The sequence below is a fragment of the Gadus chalcogrammus genome, chromosome 12 (genome assembly GCF_026213295.1).
Source record: "Gadus chalcogrammus isolate NIFS_2021 chromosome 12, NIFS_Gcha_1.0, whole genome shotgun sequence".
In the NCBI taxonomy this organism is placed as follows: domain Eukaryota; kingdom Metazoa; phylum Chordata; class Actinopteri; order Gadiformes; family Gadidae; genus Gadus; species Gadus chalcogrammus.
The window spans coordinates 27,815,582-27,831,906 of record NC_079423.1 but is presented as its reverse complement, the minus strand read 5'-3'; the positions used below and the strand labels follow the sequence as shown (position 1 = coordinate 27,831,906).

General features: G+C 41.6%; 2 protein-coding genes across 2 annotated transcripts; both read right to left on the bottom strand.

The window, feature by feature from the left end:
- Positions 1–7,702: 7,702 nt before the first annotated feature.
- Positions 7,703–12,495, bottom strand: tax1bp3 (Tax1 (human T-cell leukemia virus type I) binding protein 3). Its single transcript, XM_056603636.1, has 4 exons — positions 12,251–12,495; positions 11,078–11,197; positions 10,118–10,195; positions 7,703–9,794 (listed from the first exon to the last, which is right to left on the bottom strand). The coding sequence occupies exons 1-4, from the start codon at positions 12,287–12,289 to the stop codon at positions 9,645–9,647; spliced, it is 387 nt and encodes a 128-aa protein (XP_056459611.1). The 5' UTR covers positions 12,290–12,495; the 3' UTR covers positions 7,703–9,644.
- Positions 12,496–13,380: 885 nt separating this feature from the next.
- hsh2d (hematopoietic SH2 domain containing) lies at positions 13,381–16,246 on the bottom strand. Its single transcript, XM_056603629.1, has 6 exons — positions 16,027–16,246; positions 15,709–15,875; positions 15,104–15,193; positions 14,704–14,869; positions 14,398–14,595; positions 13,381–14,193 (listed from the first exon to the last, which is right to left on the bottom strand). The coding sequence occupies exons 2-6, from the start codon at positions 15,816–15,818 to the stop codon at positions 13,786–13,788; spliced, it is 972 nt and encodes a 323-aa protein (XP_056459604.1). The 5' UTR covers positions 15,819–15,875; positions 16,027–16,246; the 3' UTR covers positions 13,381–13,785.
- Between the last annotated feature and the right edge of the window lie 79 nt (positions 16,247–16,325).

The following is a 16,325-nucleotide window of genomic DNA, read 5'->3' as shown; positions in this document are numbered from 1 at the left end:
CTCCGCCCGGGGGGGCCTGTCGGCGTCTTCGTGCAGAAAGAGCGAGGCGCTGGTCGAGGGCTTCTCGTTTATAATCAGACCCAACACCTGGTCCAGCAGGCAGGTCTCGTGGGAAACTAGATGGGGAGGGGGAGGGAGAGAGGGAGAGAGAGAGAGAGAGAGAGAGGGGGGGGGGAAAGGGAGGGAGAGAGAGAGGGGGGGGAAGGGAGGGAGAGAGAGAGGGGGGGAAGGGAGGAGAGAGAGAGAGAGAGAGAGAGAGAGAGAGAGAGAGAGAGAGAGAGAGAGAGAGAGAGGGAGTGAGGAGAGAGAGAGAGAGAGAGAGAGAGGGAGAGAGAGGGAGAGAGAGAGAGAGAGAGAAAGATATGGAGGGGAGGGAGGGAGAGAGAGAGAGAGAGAGAGAAGAGAGAGAGAGACAGAGAGGGAGAGAGAGAGAGAGAGAGAGAGAGAGAGAGAGAGAGAGAGAGAGAGAGAGAGAGAGAGAGAGAGAGAGAGAGAGAGAGAGGGAGATGGAGTGTGGGGAAAGCGAGAGATGGAGAGAGGTAGATTGGAAAAGAGAGAGTAGTTTCAATAGTAGTAGTAGTAGTTATGCGAAGGGAGGAATTTGGTGATGGACAGAAAAGTGCCAATTTTTTTAGTTCTAGATAGAGATTTGTGCGCAGTGGGTCTTAGAGCTAGATGTCTACCCCCCCAAATTGCTCCTTTTTAACCGGTGTCTCTGAATTCAGTTACTGCTGATAAAAGTGTCGGCTAAATGACTACAATACTAATAGTAAGTTATTTCTGTATTCAAGGTTTGCTTTTCATGAATTTGTTCAAGAGTGTCATTTTTCCGGGACGGCGCACTCATCGACTCTGCCACTCCAAACCAGGGTTTGTGAATACACGGCCCAAAGACTCGGTCTGATTTTCAAAGAGAACCATTTTGTTTGCTGATGTAAATGAAGTGCGCCTGCTGGCTGACTCAATGGGTTTCAATATGAAGTGATGATTAAAATGCAGAGGGCTCGTCAGATCGGGAGCGTTTAGAAATGGCTCCATAAGGCCAGACATGAGAGTAATCTCTCAAGGCAGAGTTGAGCAGTAGAACTTGGAGCCCATCTGAAACATCTTCAAATCTGACACACAGTGTCAGATTTGAAGATGTTTCAGACGGGCTCCGAGTTCTTCAGTGCATGCTTCTTAAGAAGTTAAGGCAATGCAAGGCAACTTTATTTATATAGCACTTTTCATACACGAGGCAGACTGAAAGTGCTTAAAAGTCTCATAAGTTGTTAAGTCAAATGAAAAAACGCATTCAAATCAAACAACCTATGCTACATATTTTACAGGACTTGGTATTATAACAATTGGATAAAAAGGAGTAAACCAGCTTTCATGACAAAACAAATCAGAACAGGGGACCTGCAAGGAAAACAGGGATCAGTCATCACACGTCTCGTGGGATTCGTTGGTGAAATGAGGGGTGAAGCATTAAACCGATGCATGTTGTAATCGGCCATAGTGTAATCGCATTACTGTGGAACTAATTCAACACATCTGGGAGTCGGCAGGGACCTTTCTCCAGCACCACAGAAACACTCCAATCAGGACATCCATCCTTCAGACAAGACACTTGATTGCTTTGGTCAAGCTCCATCCAACAAGACACTTGATTGCTGTGGTCAAGCGACACATCAGATCAAATGAACTTCTTACCTTGATCTATTTCAAGCTAAATAAAAAGATTTGTGCTGGATGTGGTCCTCTTCTGTCCTCTCCAAAACAATGTTAACCAGAGGTACACTCTTGTTTTCCGCTCTACTACCCCCGTGCTCTCACCACAGCTAATGCACCCAGTTGTAATTGTAAGGCGTTGTAAACGCTGCTTTACACACCTACGACATCCTAATAAAACTCCCCCATCAACTGAAGAACCATTATTCAGTGTTACTCCACCTCCACACATAATAACTCTGCTTATATCTAGTCCATGGAGATGGCCTGTTTATCCTTGTGGAGCTCTTTTCAATCGATTGTGTTTTTTCCATTGTTCTGAGGTGAATCTCGACCTCCGTACAATGTGGAGCTGCCATTGATGAGTGGGCTGTGGGGATGACCCCAGATGACCCGACCTGCGATTCAGTTGGGGATCGGCGGCAGAAGAACAGCCAAGCTACTCCTACTGTTGTCAGTGTTCACTGAGTATTGGGTTGTATTGTGTTGTATAGTATTGTCTTGTGTTGTATTGATTTTCTTCGATGATTTCTGTGAATTACTGGGATTATTTCAAAACTCCCAGAGTTTTCTCTCAAAGAGTTAATGTCACCTTTTAGAATTGTATTGCCATCCTAGGATATAGTAAAATGCTAATTTTTGGAATTCAATGCTCTTAGGAAAAAAACCTGCTGTCAAGGTTTTGACTTTGACTAATTAAATAATAATGATAATGTATAAAATAATGTGGACAAACAACTCAAACAGGATTATACATAAAGCCACGCTTTCAAATTAGAAATTCACAGTCCATTGGTCAATCTGGATGAATCTAAAATGATACAGCATTTGTTTTCCCAAATGGGAAACATCCAGCAACTGAACATTAATTTCTTAGTTGACCATATTTGCATCTTTCTACATTTCTATCATGTAATTCTACATGCTGCATGGCTCCATAAACAGATTACGGTGCAGATTAGCAGTCTGGGGGGGGTTGTGGTCTCCTGTCCCCTGCTTCAGTCTCCCAGCAGTTGGACATTAAAGCTTCATGAATCAGCAGGGCCAGATGGGGGAGAACCAGTGTCCCTCGACAGATGGCACAGGTTGTATTCATGACAACAAAGATAGGATATATTGTATTGATTCAACATAGAAAATATAGCTATGGAAATTAGTTTGGGGTTGAGATTGGCAAAGACAAAAGAAAAATGTGTCAATGTAATGAATTGATGTTGTCATTTCAAACAATCAAAGCAGATCATGAGTAATCGCACTCATCACGCATCTCCTTGCCACAGATGCCATGGAAAGGTCTCAACCATCTCACCATGCTTTGCTCCAGGACATCTTGACCACAATGTGATCAAGGCCAGCAGAAGCAGTTCAGAGAGGGAGCATGGGACATTAATCTGGGGGGCTGAGTGGAGGATAGTTGTGCGCAGCAGGGATAAAGTTAAGGTTAAGGCTGCTGCATCTCACAAGGCACTGCCACTTTGAATTCAAAGACGCAAAATGATATGAGAAGGATTTCCTAGAAAATTAGGTGGTAAAATTGCACATCTGAACACAAAAATTCTATTCAGTACATTCCCTTCATAAAAAGCCACAATGATTTCCAAAACCCATAAAGCCCCTTAAAAAAATACATAAAACCCCTGACCCATAAAAAGTTCACACTCAATACTTTTTATACCACTTATGACAAAATATACTTCTAGTTTCTATTCTGATATATGTTCACGTTACTTTTGGCTTTTTCAATCACCTTCAAAACAGTCAGGAACAGCTGGCAACCCTAAGCAGCTAACAGTGTAGTTTGCTTCCTAAGCATAAAGTAAACATTTGGATATATATACTCACCACTCATGGTTCACAGCGTTTCTTGAACACTCCTGACTGTTTAAAATCCCTGTCAGTCTACAGTGTGAGGTCTATGGAGTGGTCAAAGGGATTCAACGGAGGTGTGTGTTTGTGTGTTTGTGTGTGTGCATGTGTGTGTGGCCTTATGGCCAGAGTGAGCAGATATCTCACTCTGTTGCTTTCATAAGCACATAGACATGAAAAGACTTCTGCCCTCCTGCTGGCTGACATTCTCACACCACAGTGTAGCTGCACCACGTGCACTCTGACTACACACACATACACACGCACGCTCGCACACACACACACACACACACACACACACACACACACACACACACACACACACACACACACACACACACACACACACACACACACACACACACACACACACACACACACACACACACACACACAGTATTCATGCTTTACTTATATACAATCCTATGTTAATATTAAAATGGAATATTGTACTATAACAGGTATTAATGCTTGTAATCTTCAAATTAAATGTAAATGGGAATGGGAATGTATTTTCTATGTCGAAGAGACAATTAAATGAGTTGCTGTTTTCTGCTCACCTTACATAATCACATAACTAGAAATTAATTATCAAAAGCCTGGGGGTAAAACCCACTCATCCCTCAAATCCTATCATCAACATGCGTCTAAAGTTTCGATTGAATAAGCGCCGTTGCCTACATCGATTCTTACTCATAATCGCATAAGACAATGAAATAAGTTAACATCCACTACCCGGTAAGATAAGAAAACCGAGGGTCGACCCAAGTCCGTCTACTAAAAATGTAATAAATGAAAAAAGGGTACCCTGCTCCTCTCAAGCGGTTTGAATTGACGTTGATCGGCAGGATTTACGCTCTTTGAAAGGATCGACGCTCTTCGACAGGATCGACAGGTGTTTTCCGGCAACCTAAAAAATAATTGCAAATAATATGCATCAAACATATAGAATTAAGTTTAACCAATCTAATTTGTGACCACTACCTTTAAAGATGCATGACATATATTGTTATTAATAATAATATATGAAAGAGAAAAACGTTATCCAATAACCATCGCCAATTAAGAGTTACATTAAAACAATTAGTGAAAGAAAGGTCAGCTTTACGCACAGCCATACCTAATCCAAGACGTTCCCTCTATCTCCGCTCAAACAACACGAACGATTCTTTCCACTAATCGTGTATATCTTAGACTTTTTTTTTCTCGTTTACTGGATAAGACATCGCGGGGTTTTTTCTGAGACCCCCCCCTACCCCTCCCCCGGCTACGCAGGAAAAGCGCCTGCAAGATGCACGGCTAGGTCTGCGTAGGAGTAGGAGAGGTTGAGGAGCCTTTCTGCACGGAAACAAGCCACCTGCTGCCTTTAGAAGCGTGAAAGAACTAACAGGATAATTAGAATAATACACAACTATCCATGAATCACCATTTAACGCTGCATGTTTAATTAAACGAATAGCCTATTTGGGGAATATACAATTATATATTTTATAGAAGTTGGTGGTATCTTTTCATTTCTTTGTGGGATATATGCATATTGGCATCCCTTCTTCCCCAGGTTCTTGCGAGGAACCTGGAACTTCTAGGAACGGGAGGAAGAGGGGGGGGGGGGTGGATCAGGAGGAGGAAGAGGAGAAGGAGATGAGAAGGTGTAAGAGAAATCGAAATGAAAAAATATTAAAAACAAAGGAGCCAGTTAAACTGCGGTCATTGCTATGACAACTCGCCTTGTCTTCTCTTGCGTAGGGGTATAGTGTGGAGTTCTCCCGGGACACACGTATCTGTGACCCCACCACACGCAGCAGACCCCTCTCTCACTCCAACTCATCACGAGCGACGGACAATCGTTGCAACTATGTTGCAGTTTCCCCGGAACCAGAGGCTGTGGATAGGCCCGCAACACGAGTTGAGGTTCTTCATAAAGAAGTCATCAAAAGTCCTAACGCATTTGAAATAACGTCTAAAATATGTGCAAAAGAAACAAGACGGAAATTGATAACAAAAAAGGGGTTCAAAACATAACTGTATCATAAAGCCTAAGAATAATCATCAATAATAAAAATGTCTGTGACTGTGAAATTATGTTGCTGGCAGCATATCATAATGATGTATTTTCCATCTGGGTTTTCATATTTCACAACACATATAGTGGTAATGTTATGTATTTACGCAGGCTGTTTGTGAAGCCTGCTTTCTGGTTCCAATTGAGAACCGAAGGGTTATACAGTAGGGGAGCAGATTGCATCGCTATGGCAACACAACTACCACTGCCATAGTGTGGGAGGCATGGGCCATGTATGATCTATGGCCGGATATTGTAATTATTCAATCGCGTCCAGAGGAAAAAACAACAACTATTAATCTCTTTTGTAAACGACTTTTTCTAAATGTTTTATTGTTCAAATGTTTACCTGTTTGAATAGCTCAAAAGCTATGATTCAATATGATGATTTTCAAATTGCAGATATTTTCAATGTATCCGTTGGACAATAAATTGAAATGAGGTTTGTATTAATGTGAATCATCAATCAGAACCCTTAACCTAAAAATATATGGGAAGATATCAAATCGTTGTATACAATGCAAGTATCAGGGGACCTACAGTATTTACCACACGCATCCTCGATGAAAATGTAAAGTGAAAACAATTTCTCTGTTTTTAATAGTAACGCTATCAGTTACCTAGCAACAGACCACGTGCTGGTGTTGTGGTACTGATGAGGGCAGACGGCAGCAGAGCCTGTAGTACGACGCTCGGCGGTAGTGCGTGGGCAGTGGGCAGCCGCCCAGATATCATGTTCTGCGGGGGTCTCCTGACAACCGTAGCAGGAGGAGCATGTGGAACGGTGCGTGAATCCCAGAGTCCCCCCCCCTCCATCAGTCTCTGTGCAACAAAAACACTCTCTTACACCGACCTTATTGGTCTCATGGTTATGTGCACACACACACACACACACACACACACACATCGCAAATGAACGCACACAGGCACGCGCGCACAAAAGGGTTTCCTCATCAATTATTTCTCAAAGGGGGATTCTGGCTCAGCATCACACTGGATCCAATCCCTCCCGTGACGAGACAAAGACCAGGTGGTATTCAAGGACTTCTGAAGATGCGTGAAAAACGTTGGGAAAGCAAATTCCTCTTCTATCAATTCCAAGGTATAACCCCTTAAAACAAACTACCATTAACTTGATTTATGTTCACGCGGTAGGAAATTTAACCCGACATTGCTGTGTCTACTCATGATGGCATATTTCAGCTTTTTGTTAAGTGTAAACACAGTTGTTTTGACTCCTTGTGGTCTTGAGATATGTATCAACGCTCTTCTAAACATGCTGCATCATGCCATGATCCACCGAGCCCTTCAAAAGGAACATGGTTGGGCAAAGACTCTTGCCTTAACAGATCAAAGTAGGCCGAGCTCTGGAGTCCAAATGCCTTGGTAACACATAAAGGTCAGCGCATAGATCGTTTGAAATGTCACGCGATTACGATTGGCCTGATGGATGAAAAAAGCTGGAGTGACAGTAGAATATATAGGATGGTTATAGTTTAGAATATTGTACATAAGCACTTTATCAGCTTGACATGCAAAGGTAAACTTCAGATGTATTTTCTTCATCTATAAGTTTGTCCACCAGTGGTACCCATACCACTGGAGGTATATATAGATGATTTAACGTATCATGGTCTAGCATTTCAAAAATATTGTGGCTTATTGCATCCATCTTGTTTTTGATTTTTTTTTTTTTGAATTTGTGTTTTTTTATCAAACAAAAGGAGCATAAGCAGTGTGGGTTACTTTTTCTTTTCACCGTTTTCCAAATGACCATGGCCTTTTTGTGGTAAAATTGTGAATATAGGGGGGACTGACACTCAGCCACTGCATGTGTATTTATCATTATTTTTAATTTATGCATATGAGGTGGTTGGCGAAAGCTCTTGATGACAATTTAGTGGTGCACCTAAAGTCAAAGGTTGGGAAACTCTGCCCTGAAGCAAATTGTAACATGGGACTGTACCATCTTAACAACTAGTCTACCACAGAGGAGAATGACCCCTGAATTGACACTTTACTCAGAAAGGTTCTTCAAATATTCAGAATATTTGCAGATTCAATGGAATTATTCACAGGTAAGCCAACAGACAAGGACACACTATTTTTATTTTATTTTTTTTATTCGCTGGACTGTTTTGGTTAAGCAAACCCCAGAGCCATCTGCATTCAAAGCATCATCATTTTGAGAGAAAAATAGAAAATAGAAAGTAGAAAATGGAAGATTTTTCAGTTCAAGTAGGGGGCGTTCCTTGACCTGCTTGTTCACATCAATAGCAGGCAGATTCAAGAAATCAAACTACAAATTGTTACAGTGTTAGAAGTAGTGAATTAATGCAATACGTGAAAGAACATATAACTTAACGTATCAAAAATAGGAAGGTTCATAATAACAATCTCTCAAATTAGTGTTTGGGTTCAAATAACTCATGCAAAAGGTATATTGCTCTAATGTAAATAGTGATATTGTGTTGGACACAATACTTCCATACTAAATCCATACTATAAATCACCGCAAAGAAATTAAAAATGGATTGAGGTAAATGTCCCTGCTTTGACACAAATTAAATGCTGAAATGTGTGACTACCAATAAAGCAGGTACAAATAATGAGATCCATGACAACATAACTGGGGACTTGTGGACATACTCATTATGAATGGTATAGATTAAGTAGGTAGTGGTAAAACAAACATGGCGCACAATACAGAATGTAGTATAAAAATCAATTGCATATATAAGGAGTACAAAAGTTGTTTTTGAATGGTTTTGCGTAGTTTAGCAAGCCGCTTTGGTTTTTGAAGATATTTTATAATCTAACTAATCTAACAAGCAAACTAAAAATCCCAAATCCCCAATCCTCCCAAATGATCCCAAGTGTGTGTGAATGTGTATGTGTATGGTAATAGTTAGCATTTAAAACAAAAATTACCTTGAAAGGCAAACCTCTTAGATGGTCATTGTAGGCCCTCCCATTTGCCAAGGACTTTAAACAGGTCGTAGTTATTTAATAGAGCAGAACGTTTTCTGGAATTGTAAGCATATATGCCATTATGCACATTCCTTTCAAAATGAATTTCTGCAGGTACTGGATGGTGTTTGCATTCAGGCTGTCGTGTGCCATGGAGAGACAATAGGCCCTGTATGTATGGGCTGGATAGTTTAACAATCTTTCTAAAGCAATCGCCTACTTATTTCTCTCTGAGAATGATTAGCGCCGCATTGAATTGAAATGAATCGTCGCTTAAAACCAGGCAGGTAGAGGCACTCCAATGGCAATAAAAGAGCTTCTTACAGACTTGACATCTTGGCACCTCACCGCCAAACAAGCAGTACTTTCACAGGGCGTCTGTATGATTGTAGTTTTTGAGTGTATGATCATGAACTAGACGCTGCAACTCCTCACACTGATTGGTTGAATTGATCTGTTCCCGATAACCAACGTCCAGGATCGGTTTAAAAGATAATTTGGGACTTTTCAAGCTGGACCCTACCTGGCTGCAATGTAACCCAGTGAGGAATTAGTCCATGCAAGTCCTCTTCAAGTACTTGTTTCAGTCACAGATTAGGCTCAGATCATTATTTTTAGTGAGTGAAAAACACCTAATGGAAATGATCCCGACAGAGAAATACTGCTTTCTTCTTTACCTGTCGCTTAATCCGGTCCGTTTGTTATTTTGTCGAACCGCAACCATGAACAGACCGATCCAGTGAAAGGTACTTTCATTGTAGGGATCCTTTCCATAATCATATCAGACACTTGTAATGACAATCTGAGCCTGTCATTGAAAAAAAATAAAGGCTTTTAAGCGGACTAACATTGACAGGGCGATAATAACATCTCCCTGTCAATGGATTAACATTGCAGCCACGGGCTGCAATGTTAATCCATTGACCGGACGAACTAGTCCAGTACGAGATCAATACTGGACTAGTTGTCCGCAGCCGAAATATTATGAATATAGGGTTCAGGTTAAATCACCCAGAAGACATCCTTAAGCTGCCTATTGTTTTGGGTACCCGCACATGGAGTGTTTGACCGCTTCCTCCAAGGACTTCCTGGTCACCAGTAGTCGTACAACGTCCTCCTTCTTCTTGGTCAGCCTCTTACGAGCCTGGTCATGGGTGACCATGGTCATATCCCAGCCATTGACCTGGTTGTAAGGAAGGGGAATTTCGTCACTCTAGGCTAACATTTGGTATCTTGTACAGTAAAATGTGCAAAATAATTTGTCTTTTTTGAGCGAGGAACTGCACATAGGAAACAACATGTATTTTACTTATCGTAGTATTACTTAAAAGTACTTTCACTTTTACTCAATTCTCAAAAAGCTCAAGCAACTTTCTTTAAAAGACAAATATGTAATATATAGCTGTTGAAGATATGGTTTTGAAAAAAATGTCCAGTGAAATGTACATATAGCGCCATCTTGTGAATGTGAAGAAAAAAACGGATGAAACATATGGGTATACATGCCTGCATTATTTTGTCTCCCATCATTAATCCAGCCTTTTCTGCTGGTCCTTGGGGTGTTACCCTGGTTACATAGATACCCTGCGGTGGAGGCAAGAATCAGTCATAAGTACATCCTGTGTTCAAATCACCAGACCTGCAGAAACTAAACAGGTCTGTCCGATGAACACCAATAAACCTAAACCGGTTTAAAACAACAGAGCAAACAACTGCTCTAGTCGATTCTGGATTCAAATCAATACATTTTTGCAATAAATATATATGATGTAATTTATATGCAGCATTGATCATTCTATTTTCAGTATTTACTTTGGCGCTATGGCTTCCTAGCCTTAGGCAAGTATATTATATTAATACAATACATTATAAATATTTATTACACATTATGGACGACTACCATTGCAATATGCAATATATCCATCACACATTGATTGCACAGTACTTTCCATACTAACAGATACTGGTGTCTTCTGCTAAGTGTCTCCAACCCAGGAATGGAGTGGCTGTTTTGAGGTCTTTGGTTCCCCCATTCCCTTCCCAAACAAACGTATAGTCCCACTGATCAACAACACAGAAGACGTAAGTGTATAGGAAACAATAACCACTCATTGGTTTACAAACAATGAAATTTTGTTCAATTCTGAAAGACAAACCCCTTAAATCAATGGGTTTAGCCTGAAAGACAAACCCCTTAAATCCAATACACTCTCATCGTATGTTGATCTATGAGGCCACTCCTGCTTATCACATGGTATGGTGACGCACGCCTCTATGTATAATCAAAGGGGGGAGTGATTTAGAGTTAGGACTATCATTTTATAGAGATAGCTTGTAGAGTAAAGCTGTCTGACACACACACACACACACACACACACACACACACACACACACACACACACACACACACACACACACACACACACACACACACACACACACACACACACACACACACACACACACCTTGTCGGTTTTGTCCTCCGAGTAGGGATTCTGTACGGGGTCCTGGTCCATCCCCCCTCCGATGCTGAAGCCCAGGATCAGGTGGTCTCCCTGGCACAGCTTCTGGATCTCAACCCGCTGCTGCTCAAAACAAAACAGACAATGTTGTGATTAGCATAGGGTTGGCATAGGCATGCAAAGAACAGAGTCACTGCCTCACTCAAATCGTTTCGTAGTCGTGTTATAGCAAATGCGTCACTTTCAGCTAAGTATTATCTTCCCCTGATGACCGGTTAACAAAGATGTTTTAACGTGTATAATACATACATAGGCAATCTCAGCAACAATAACATACATGCCTTTTGCCATTTTATAACATCATGATTAGTGAAAATTGACATTGACAAGCTGTTGCTGGCACTTCTAAACAGATGGATCGGGGCTCGGACACCAGGATTTCTCCAAGCACTACTCAACACAAAGGCTCCTATGTGGGGTGGTGAATAAACGACTCTCTCAGTGGGATCAGCCAGTACAATGATGTCTGAGGGCATCTTGAGCAATAATGTAATTGTTGCTAAACCTCCACATATGTTGAAACCTTTGTCAGGGATTGCAACTGATATAAAGTCCCAGAGGAGACAATATTTGTATTTCTGTATTTCTGATTAAAGCCTTAATCAGCAGTGGGTTTCATTACGAGTTGATTGATTTGTGCCCAGCCAATGCCAGACATCAGAATCTCGAGTCAAGACATGAAGTAACCACACCTATTTATCCACCTATGTTGACGCCCTAAAGCTCAAACAAATCCATGTCCGTGGGTTTCCCTGTCCCTTTGAGCTATATCTAATACATATCATAATAAACAGGTCATACCAGACCGACAACAGTTACATGGCATGTAAATACAAACCCTTAAAATGGTTTTCGGTTAGTTTATGGTTAACAACGTAGAAAATCCATCTGGCTGGTTGTGATCAGGTACCAGAGGGGGTCTAGGAAGTGGAGCTAGTCCTACTAAAACGACTAGGTATTCGTTTCTAAACCTGGAAGTAAATAAGCCCAGAACCTAGTCTTAGGACGCATAAATATTCCGAATGGTTTGTTTGCATATCACGTTTAATGTGAAGGCCAAAGTTGAACAAAGAAGTCTGGCTGAAAGGGAAATAAACGTACGACCCGTAAACTTACCACGACAGCTGTAACTGGTTGTCCTGGTATGAAAGACATGGTCGTCAAGAGTGCAGAGCGATGGTGTACTTTCGGAAATAGTTGCCGTTTCTCTTTATGTATGTACAGAATATTTGAATACCGGAACGACTTCCAAAATCAACGCTTAAAGTCACTTCCAACCTGATTTCTAGCACGTAAGAATCGAAGCGTCGATGACGATGATGTCACTGCACTGGCCCGTGGGTTTGGGCTGGCGTGTCTTTACAGCAAGGCGTGATCAGCGAGGGCGGTGCTTTTGTTTGGATTGATTGCGTTCATTGAGTCGTAAATGGACCCCACTTCATTGTATTGCTGGAAGTATTAAATCGAACTATTCATTTTTTTTTTTTTTCATGATTTTGCGTCATGGGACAGCCCTGGGTGTATCCAATAAAACGAGACAGCTTACCCAACTGGTGACCCGTTTAATAGGCAACGACTGCTTACAATTCGTTATTCAGGACTACTAAAAAAAACATGATACAAAAACTACGGTGCACGGACTGAAATTAAGTTAGTATTCTTCAGCTATACGCATTATTTGCCACTAGATGTCTCTCAGAATCTCCTTAAAAAACACACAAAAAATGTAACTAAAAATTAAAAACCTTTTCCTCAAAAAACACATCCCCACTCTGTATTCCTTCTCAAGGTTTATTCCTTGATAATTAAGTAAATTGTTATTGCCTTTTGGGCTATGGTTAAGGGGTGTCCTTTGAGACCCTAACTGGGTCGGGCTGTACAAATAAAATGAAAACACTCAAGAGAAGCTGGTCTACATAAACATGTGTAAGCGCACGCCCACACAACCACACACACACAACCACACACACACTATACCTGTCAGCCCTTCACAAGAGCAGATCAGCATACCCATGGCCCATTGGTGTCAGTTGGCTGCTTTGTCTGCTGTCCTGATATGGCTTCTGTGCGTCCACTCTGTTTCAGTCTTTACGTCTCTTCTTCATGCTTGCTCCTCTTCTTTCTCTGACTAATCTCGTACCCATGTTCTTCTTCACGCACTGGAATGTGACGACACACACACACACACACACACACACACACACACACACACACACACACACACACACACACACACACACACACACACACACACACACACACACACACACACACACACACACACACACACACACACACACACACCTCGTGTGTATCAAATGTAAACCAGTAAAACAAGTTTAGTACGTTTCGGCCCACATTACAGACGACTGAACAAACCATTTTGCATGATGGGAACTTCCACACTTGGCCCTTTTAATGTTTCCCTATTCATATCACCCAATGAAAATATATGTCATGCAATTTAGAAATATTTACTTTGTGCGATTCTTTATTTATACCATCACCTATCGCATATTGTTATTAACATTGAATTGACACAAAAAAATCTATAAAATTGAAGAACGATTTTTAAAGGGACCTCATCGCCTTAATTTGGTTCAGATAATTTCACCATTTAAGGAGATCAATGTGAGTCTGATCTCTAACCCCTAGTAATAGCCAGGCGCATAAGGTGGGGGGTGCAGATACTCCTCAGGCAACGCATCATCCACCCGTCTTGGGGCTCCGCTTGGGTCGGCCTCTGCTGGCTGAGGGCTCTCCTGCGACTCTCTCTTCTTCTTTCGAAACAGCGCCATCACCTTCACCTGGCTGGGCATGGCCAAGAACTTTGGGTTAGGGTTGGGGTTAGGCTCAGCACGTTTGTCCTGTGCAGCACCCCGCTCTGTGCTGGGGCTGGACGTGAAAGGAGGATAAGGAAGTGTTGGATACAGCCGGGCAATGTTATCGGTCTCTCTGTGACTGGGGACCTCTGCGGGGATGTCCGAGGCCGGGACTGCTGGTATACTGTTGTAGATATGAGCAAGGCCGGGTAATGCTGTTGGTTCCATAGCATTTACCTGAAATTGACGGCAGATGTTTTTATGAACAAAAAAGGAAGTGTCAATGCACTTGAAAAAGAATCACAAATCTGAAAAGACGTAGAAGAGGTCAAAGGGCACTTCTTATGATGCTCTGTGCTCTTAAGAAGCATAAAATGGGAAAACATTTTCAATAAATCAAACCAAAGAAGGTTTACACAGAGAAACAAAAGCATTGATTACCGGAGGCTGCAGCCAAAGTTCATAATGTGATCCCTGATCTGGTGGATGGCTATTAAACCCATTAGGTGGGAGGTCTGTGTGATACGGAGGTGTCAATAAGGTCGGTATGGCCGGTAATGCGGTCCGATGAGGGAGGGCTGGGGGGATATCTTCATCTCGTTCAGTATCCTCTGAAATCTTTAATGGCATCGGAAGAGACTGAAAAACAGAGGGAAGGATTAAAGAGAACCGAAGTCTTCATAGTGGCAATATGGCATTGAAATCAATCAGCGAAATATGATTGCATGTGTTTCGGGTTTTCCTAACCTTCATACAAGGCACGGTCAACGCCTCGTTGAAAGGCATGATGGGAGTTCTGCTGTGAAAGTCCACCAGGTCCTGCAGAGAGCGGTGGCGCGTGGACTCACCGGTGAGGGTGTAGTTTCCATCTTGCAGTGCGTCAATCATAAAATGTCTGCAGCGATCTGTAGCTCTTTGTTTAGGTGGGGAAGACAATCAGTACGAAAGCCAAAGGAGGAAGCTTTTTTCAGCTATTTATAAATACCGTATTGTTGTTGTTTGAGTGGTGTGTATCAAAGTTTGCGATTGACATAGAACAGCCTTACATAAAAGTGATGAAGAATAGAAACAAGTGTATATCGGACCCTTATATTTCATGAGTTAATAAAGATTGGTAAGCAGAGGAACAAGTACTGAAAACGCTTACCGGTACGAGAGTGTGAAGCCATTCCTGCTCTCACCAACTCGGACAAGGAAGTAGCCAGGAGGTTTACACATTAGAAGCGCCTCTGCATCCCTGTGTTGATCACATTTAACAAGTCAAATAAGGTGTTCTTCCACCACAGACTGCTCAACATGTCTGTTTCATACCAGGCTTAGTGTGTTAATTTTTCTAATGGAGATGATACAAGAAACTACCTTCAGTACAAACTGAAAAATGTGGCATTAGCGCATTATATTTTTCAACTAAATTGCTGCAGGCCTGTTGTACTTATTTCAACAAATCATATATGTTAATGATGTAAATAAAGTTAATTAACAGGATGCTAAAACTTTAAGAATAGATGTTGACAGTAGGCATAGGCAAATATTGTAGATCACATTTTTGATATGAAACATTACATACTACATTATGTATTAAATCTATTTGATGATTTAATGTTGAGTAGAAGTAAGAATAAGTTAACACCATACACCGTCAGAAGGCCTGTCAATGGCACATTGTTTAGATTCCTCATCAATTATAAAATCCTCAAAAATTCGTTGGACCTATTAGAAAACGTGATAGCGTTTTCCAATTGCAGAACTCACTTCCTCGAGGTGACGCCGTGGAACCATTCCGGAACCGTATCCCATTGGGACTGGTTCAACCAAGGAATGGAAGTCCTCCTGTTATCCCCGTAGAAGTGATTAACATCCATCGCACTAGTCCGGTGTAAAGGTAGGCAGACTCAAGTCCATTGGTAGGCTACAAGGACCTAAACATAAACGTATACTTTCAACAACAAAGTAACAACAACAAATGGAGGCCTATGCCCCATGTGTCACATCAGCGCTATCATGGTTTAGGATAATCACCATCTCATCATAAATGGTGCTTAGCTAATCGCTAAATTAAGGAATACTTACCTGAATGCAGTGATGACGCGAATGAGGTGTCGCAGCCGAGGGAGCAGCACCCAGCCACCTGATCGGGTCGGTGGGTGGAACTGTTTACAGGTAGGTGTATTCATACAAACCCGCCAGCCATGACCTTCAAATAATATAAACGTCCAAGAAAATAGCAGAAGGGGATTTCAAATGACATAGTATTCTATGGATCACTTAAAAAATAAAAAATGAATCAGTTAGGCAACATTTAAAGTGTTACCCGCCCTAAAACGATATGTAGGTCATTCTCGCATTTCTTTTACATACCGACACACAAA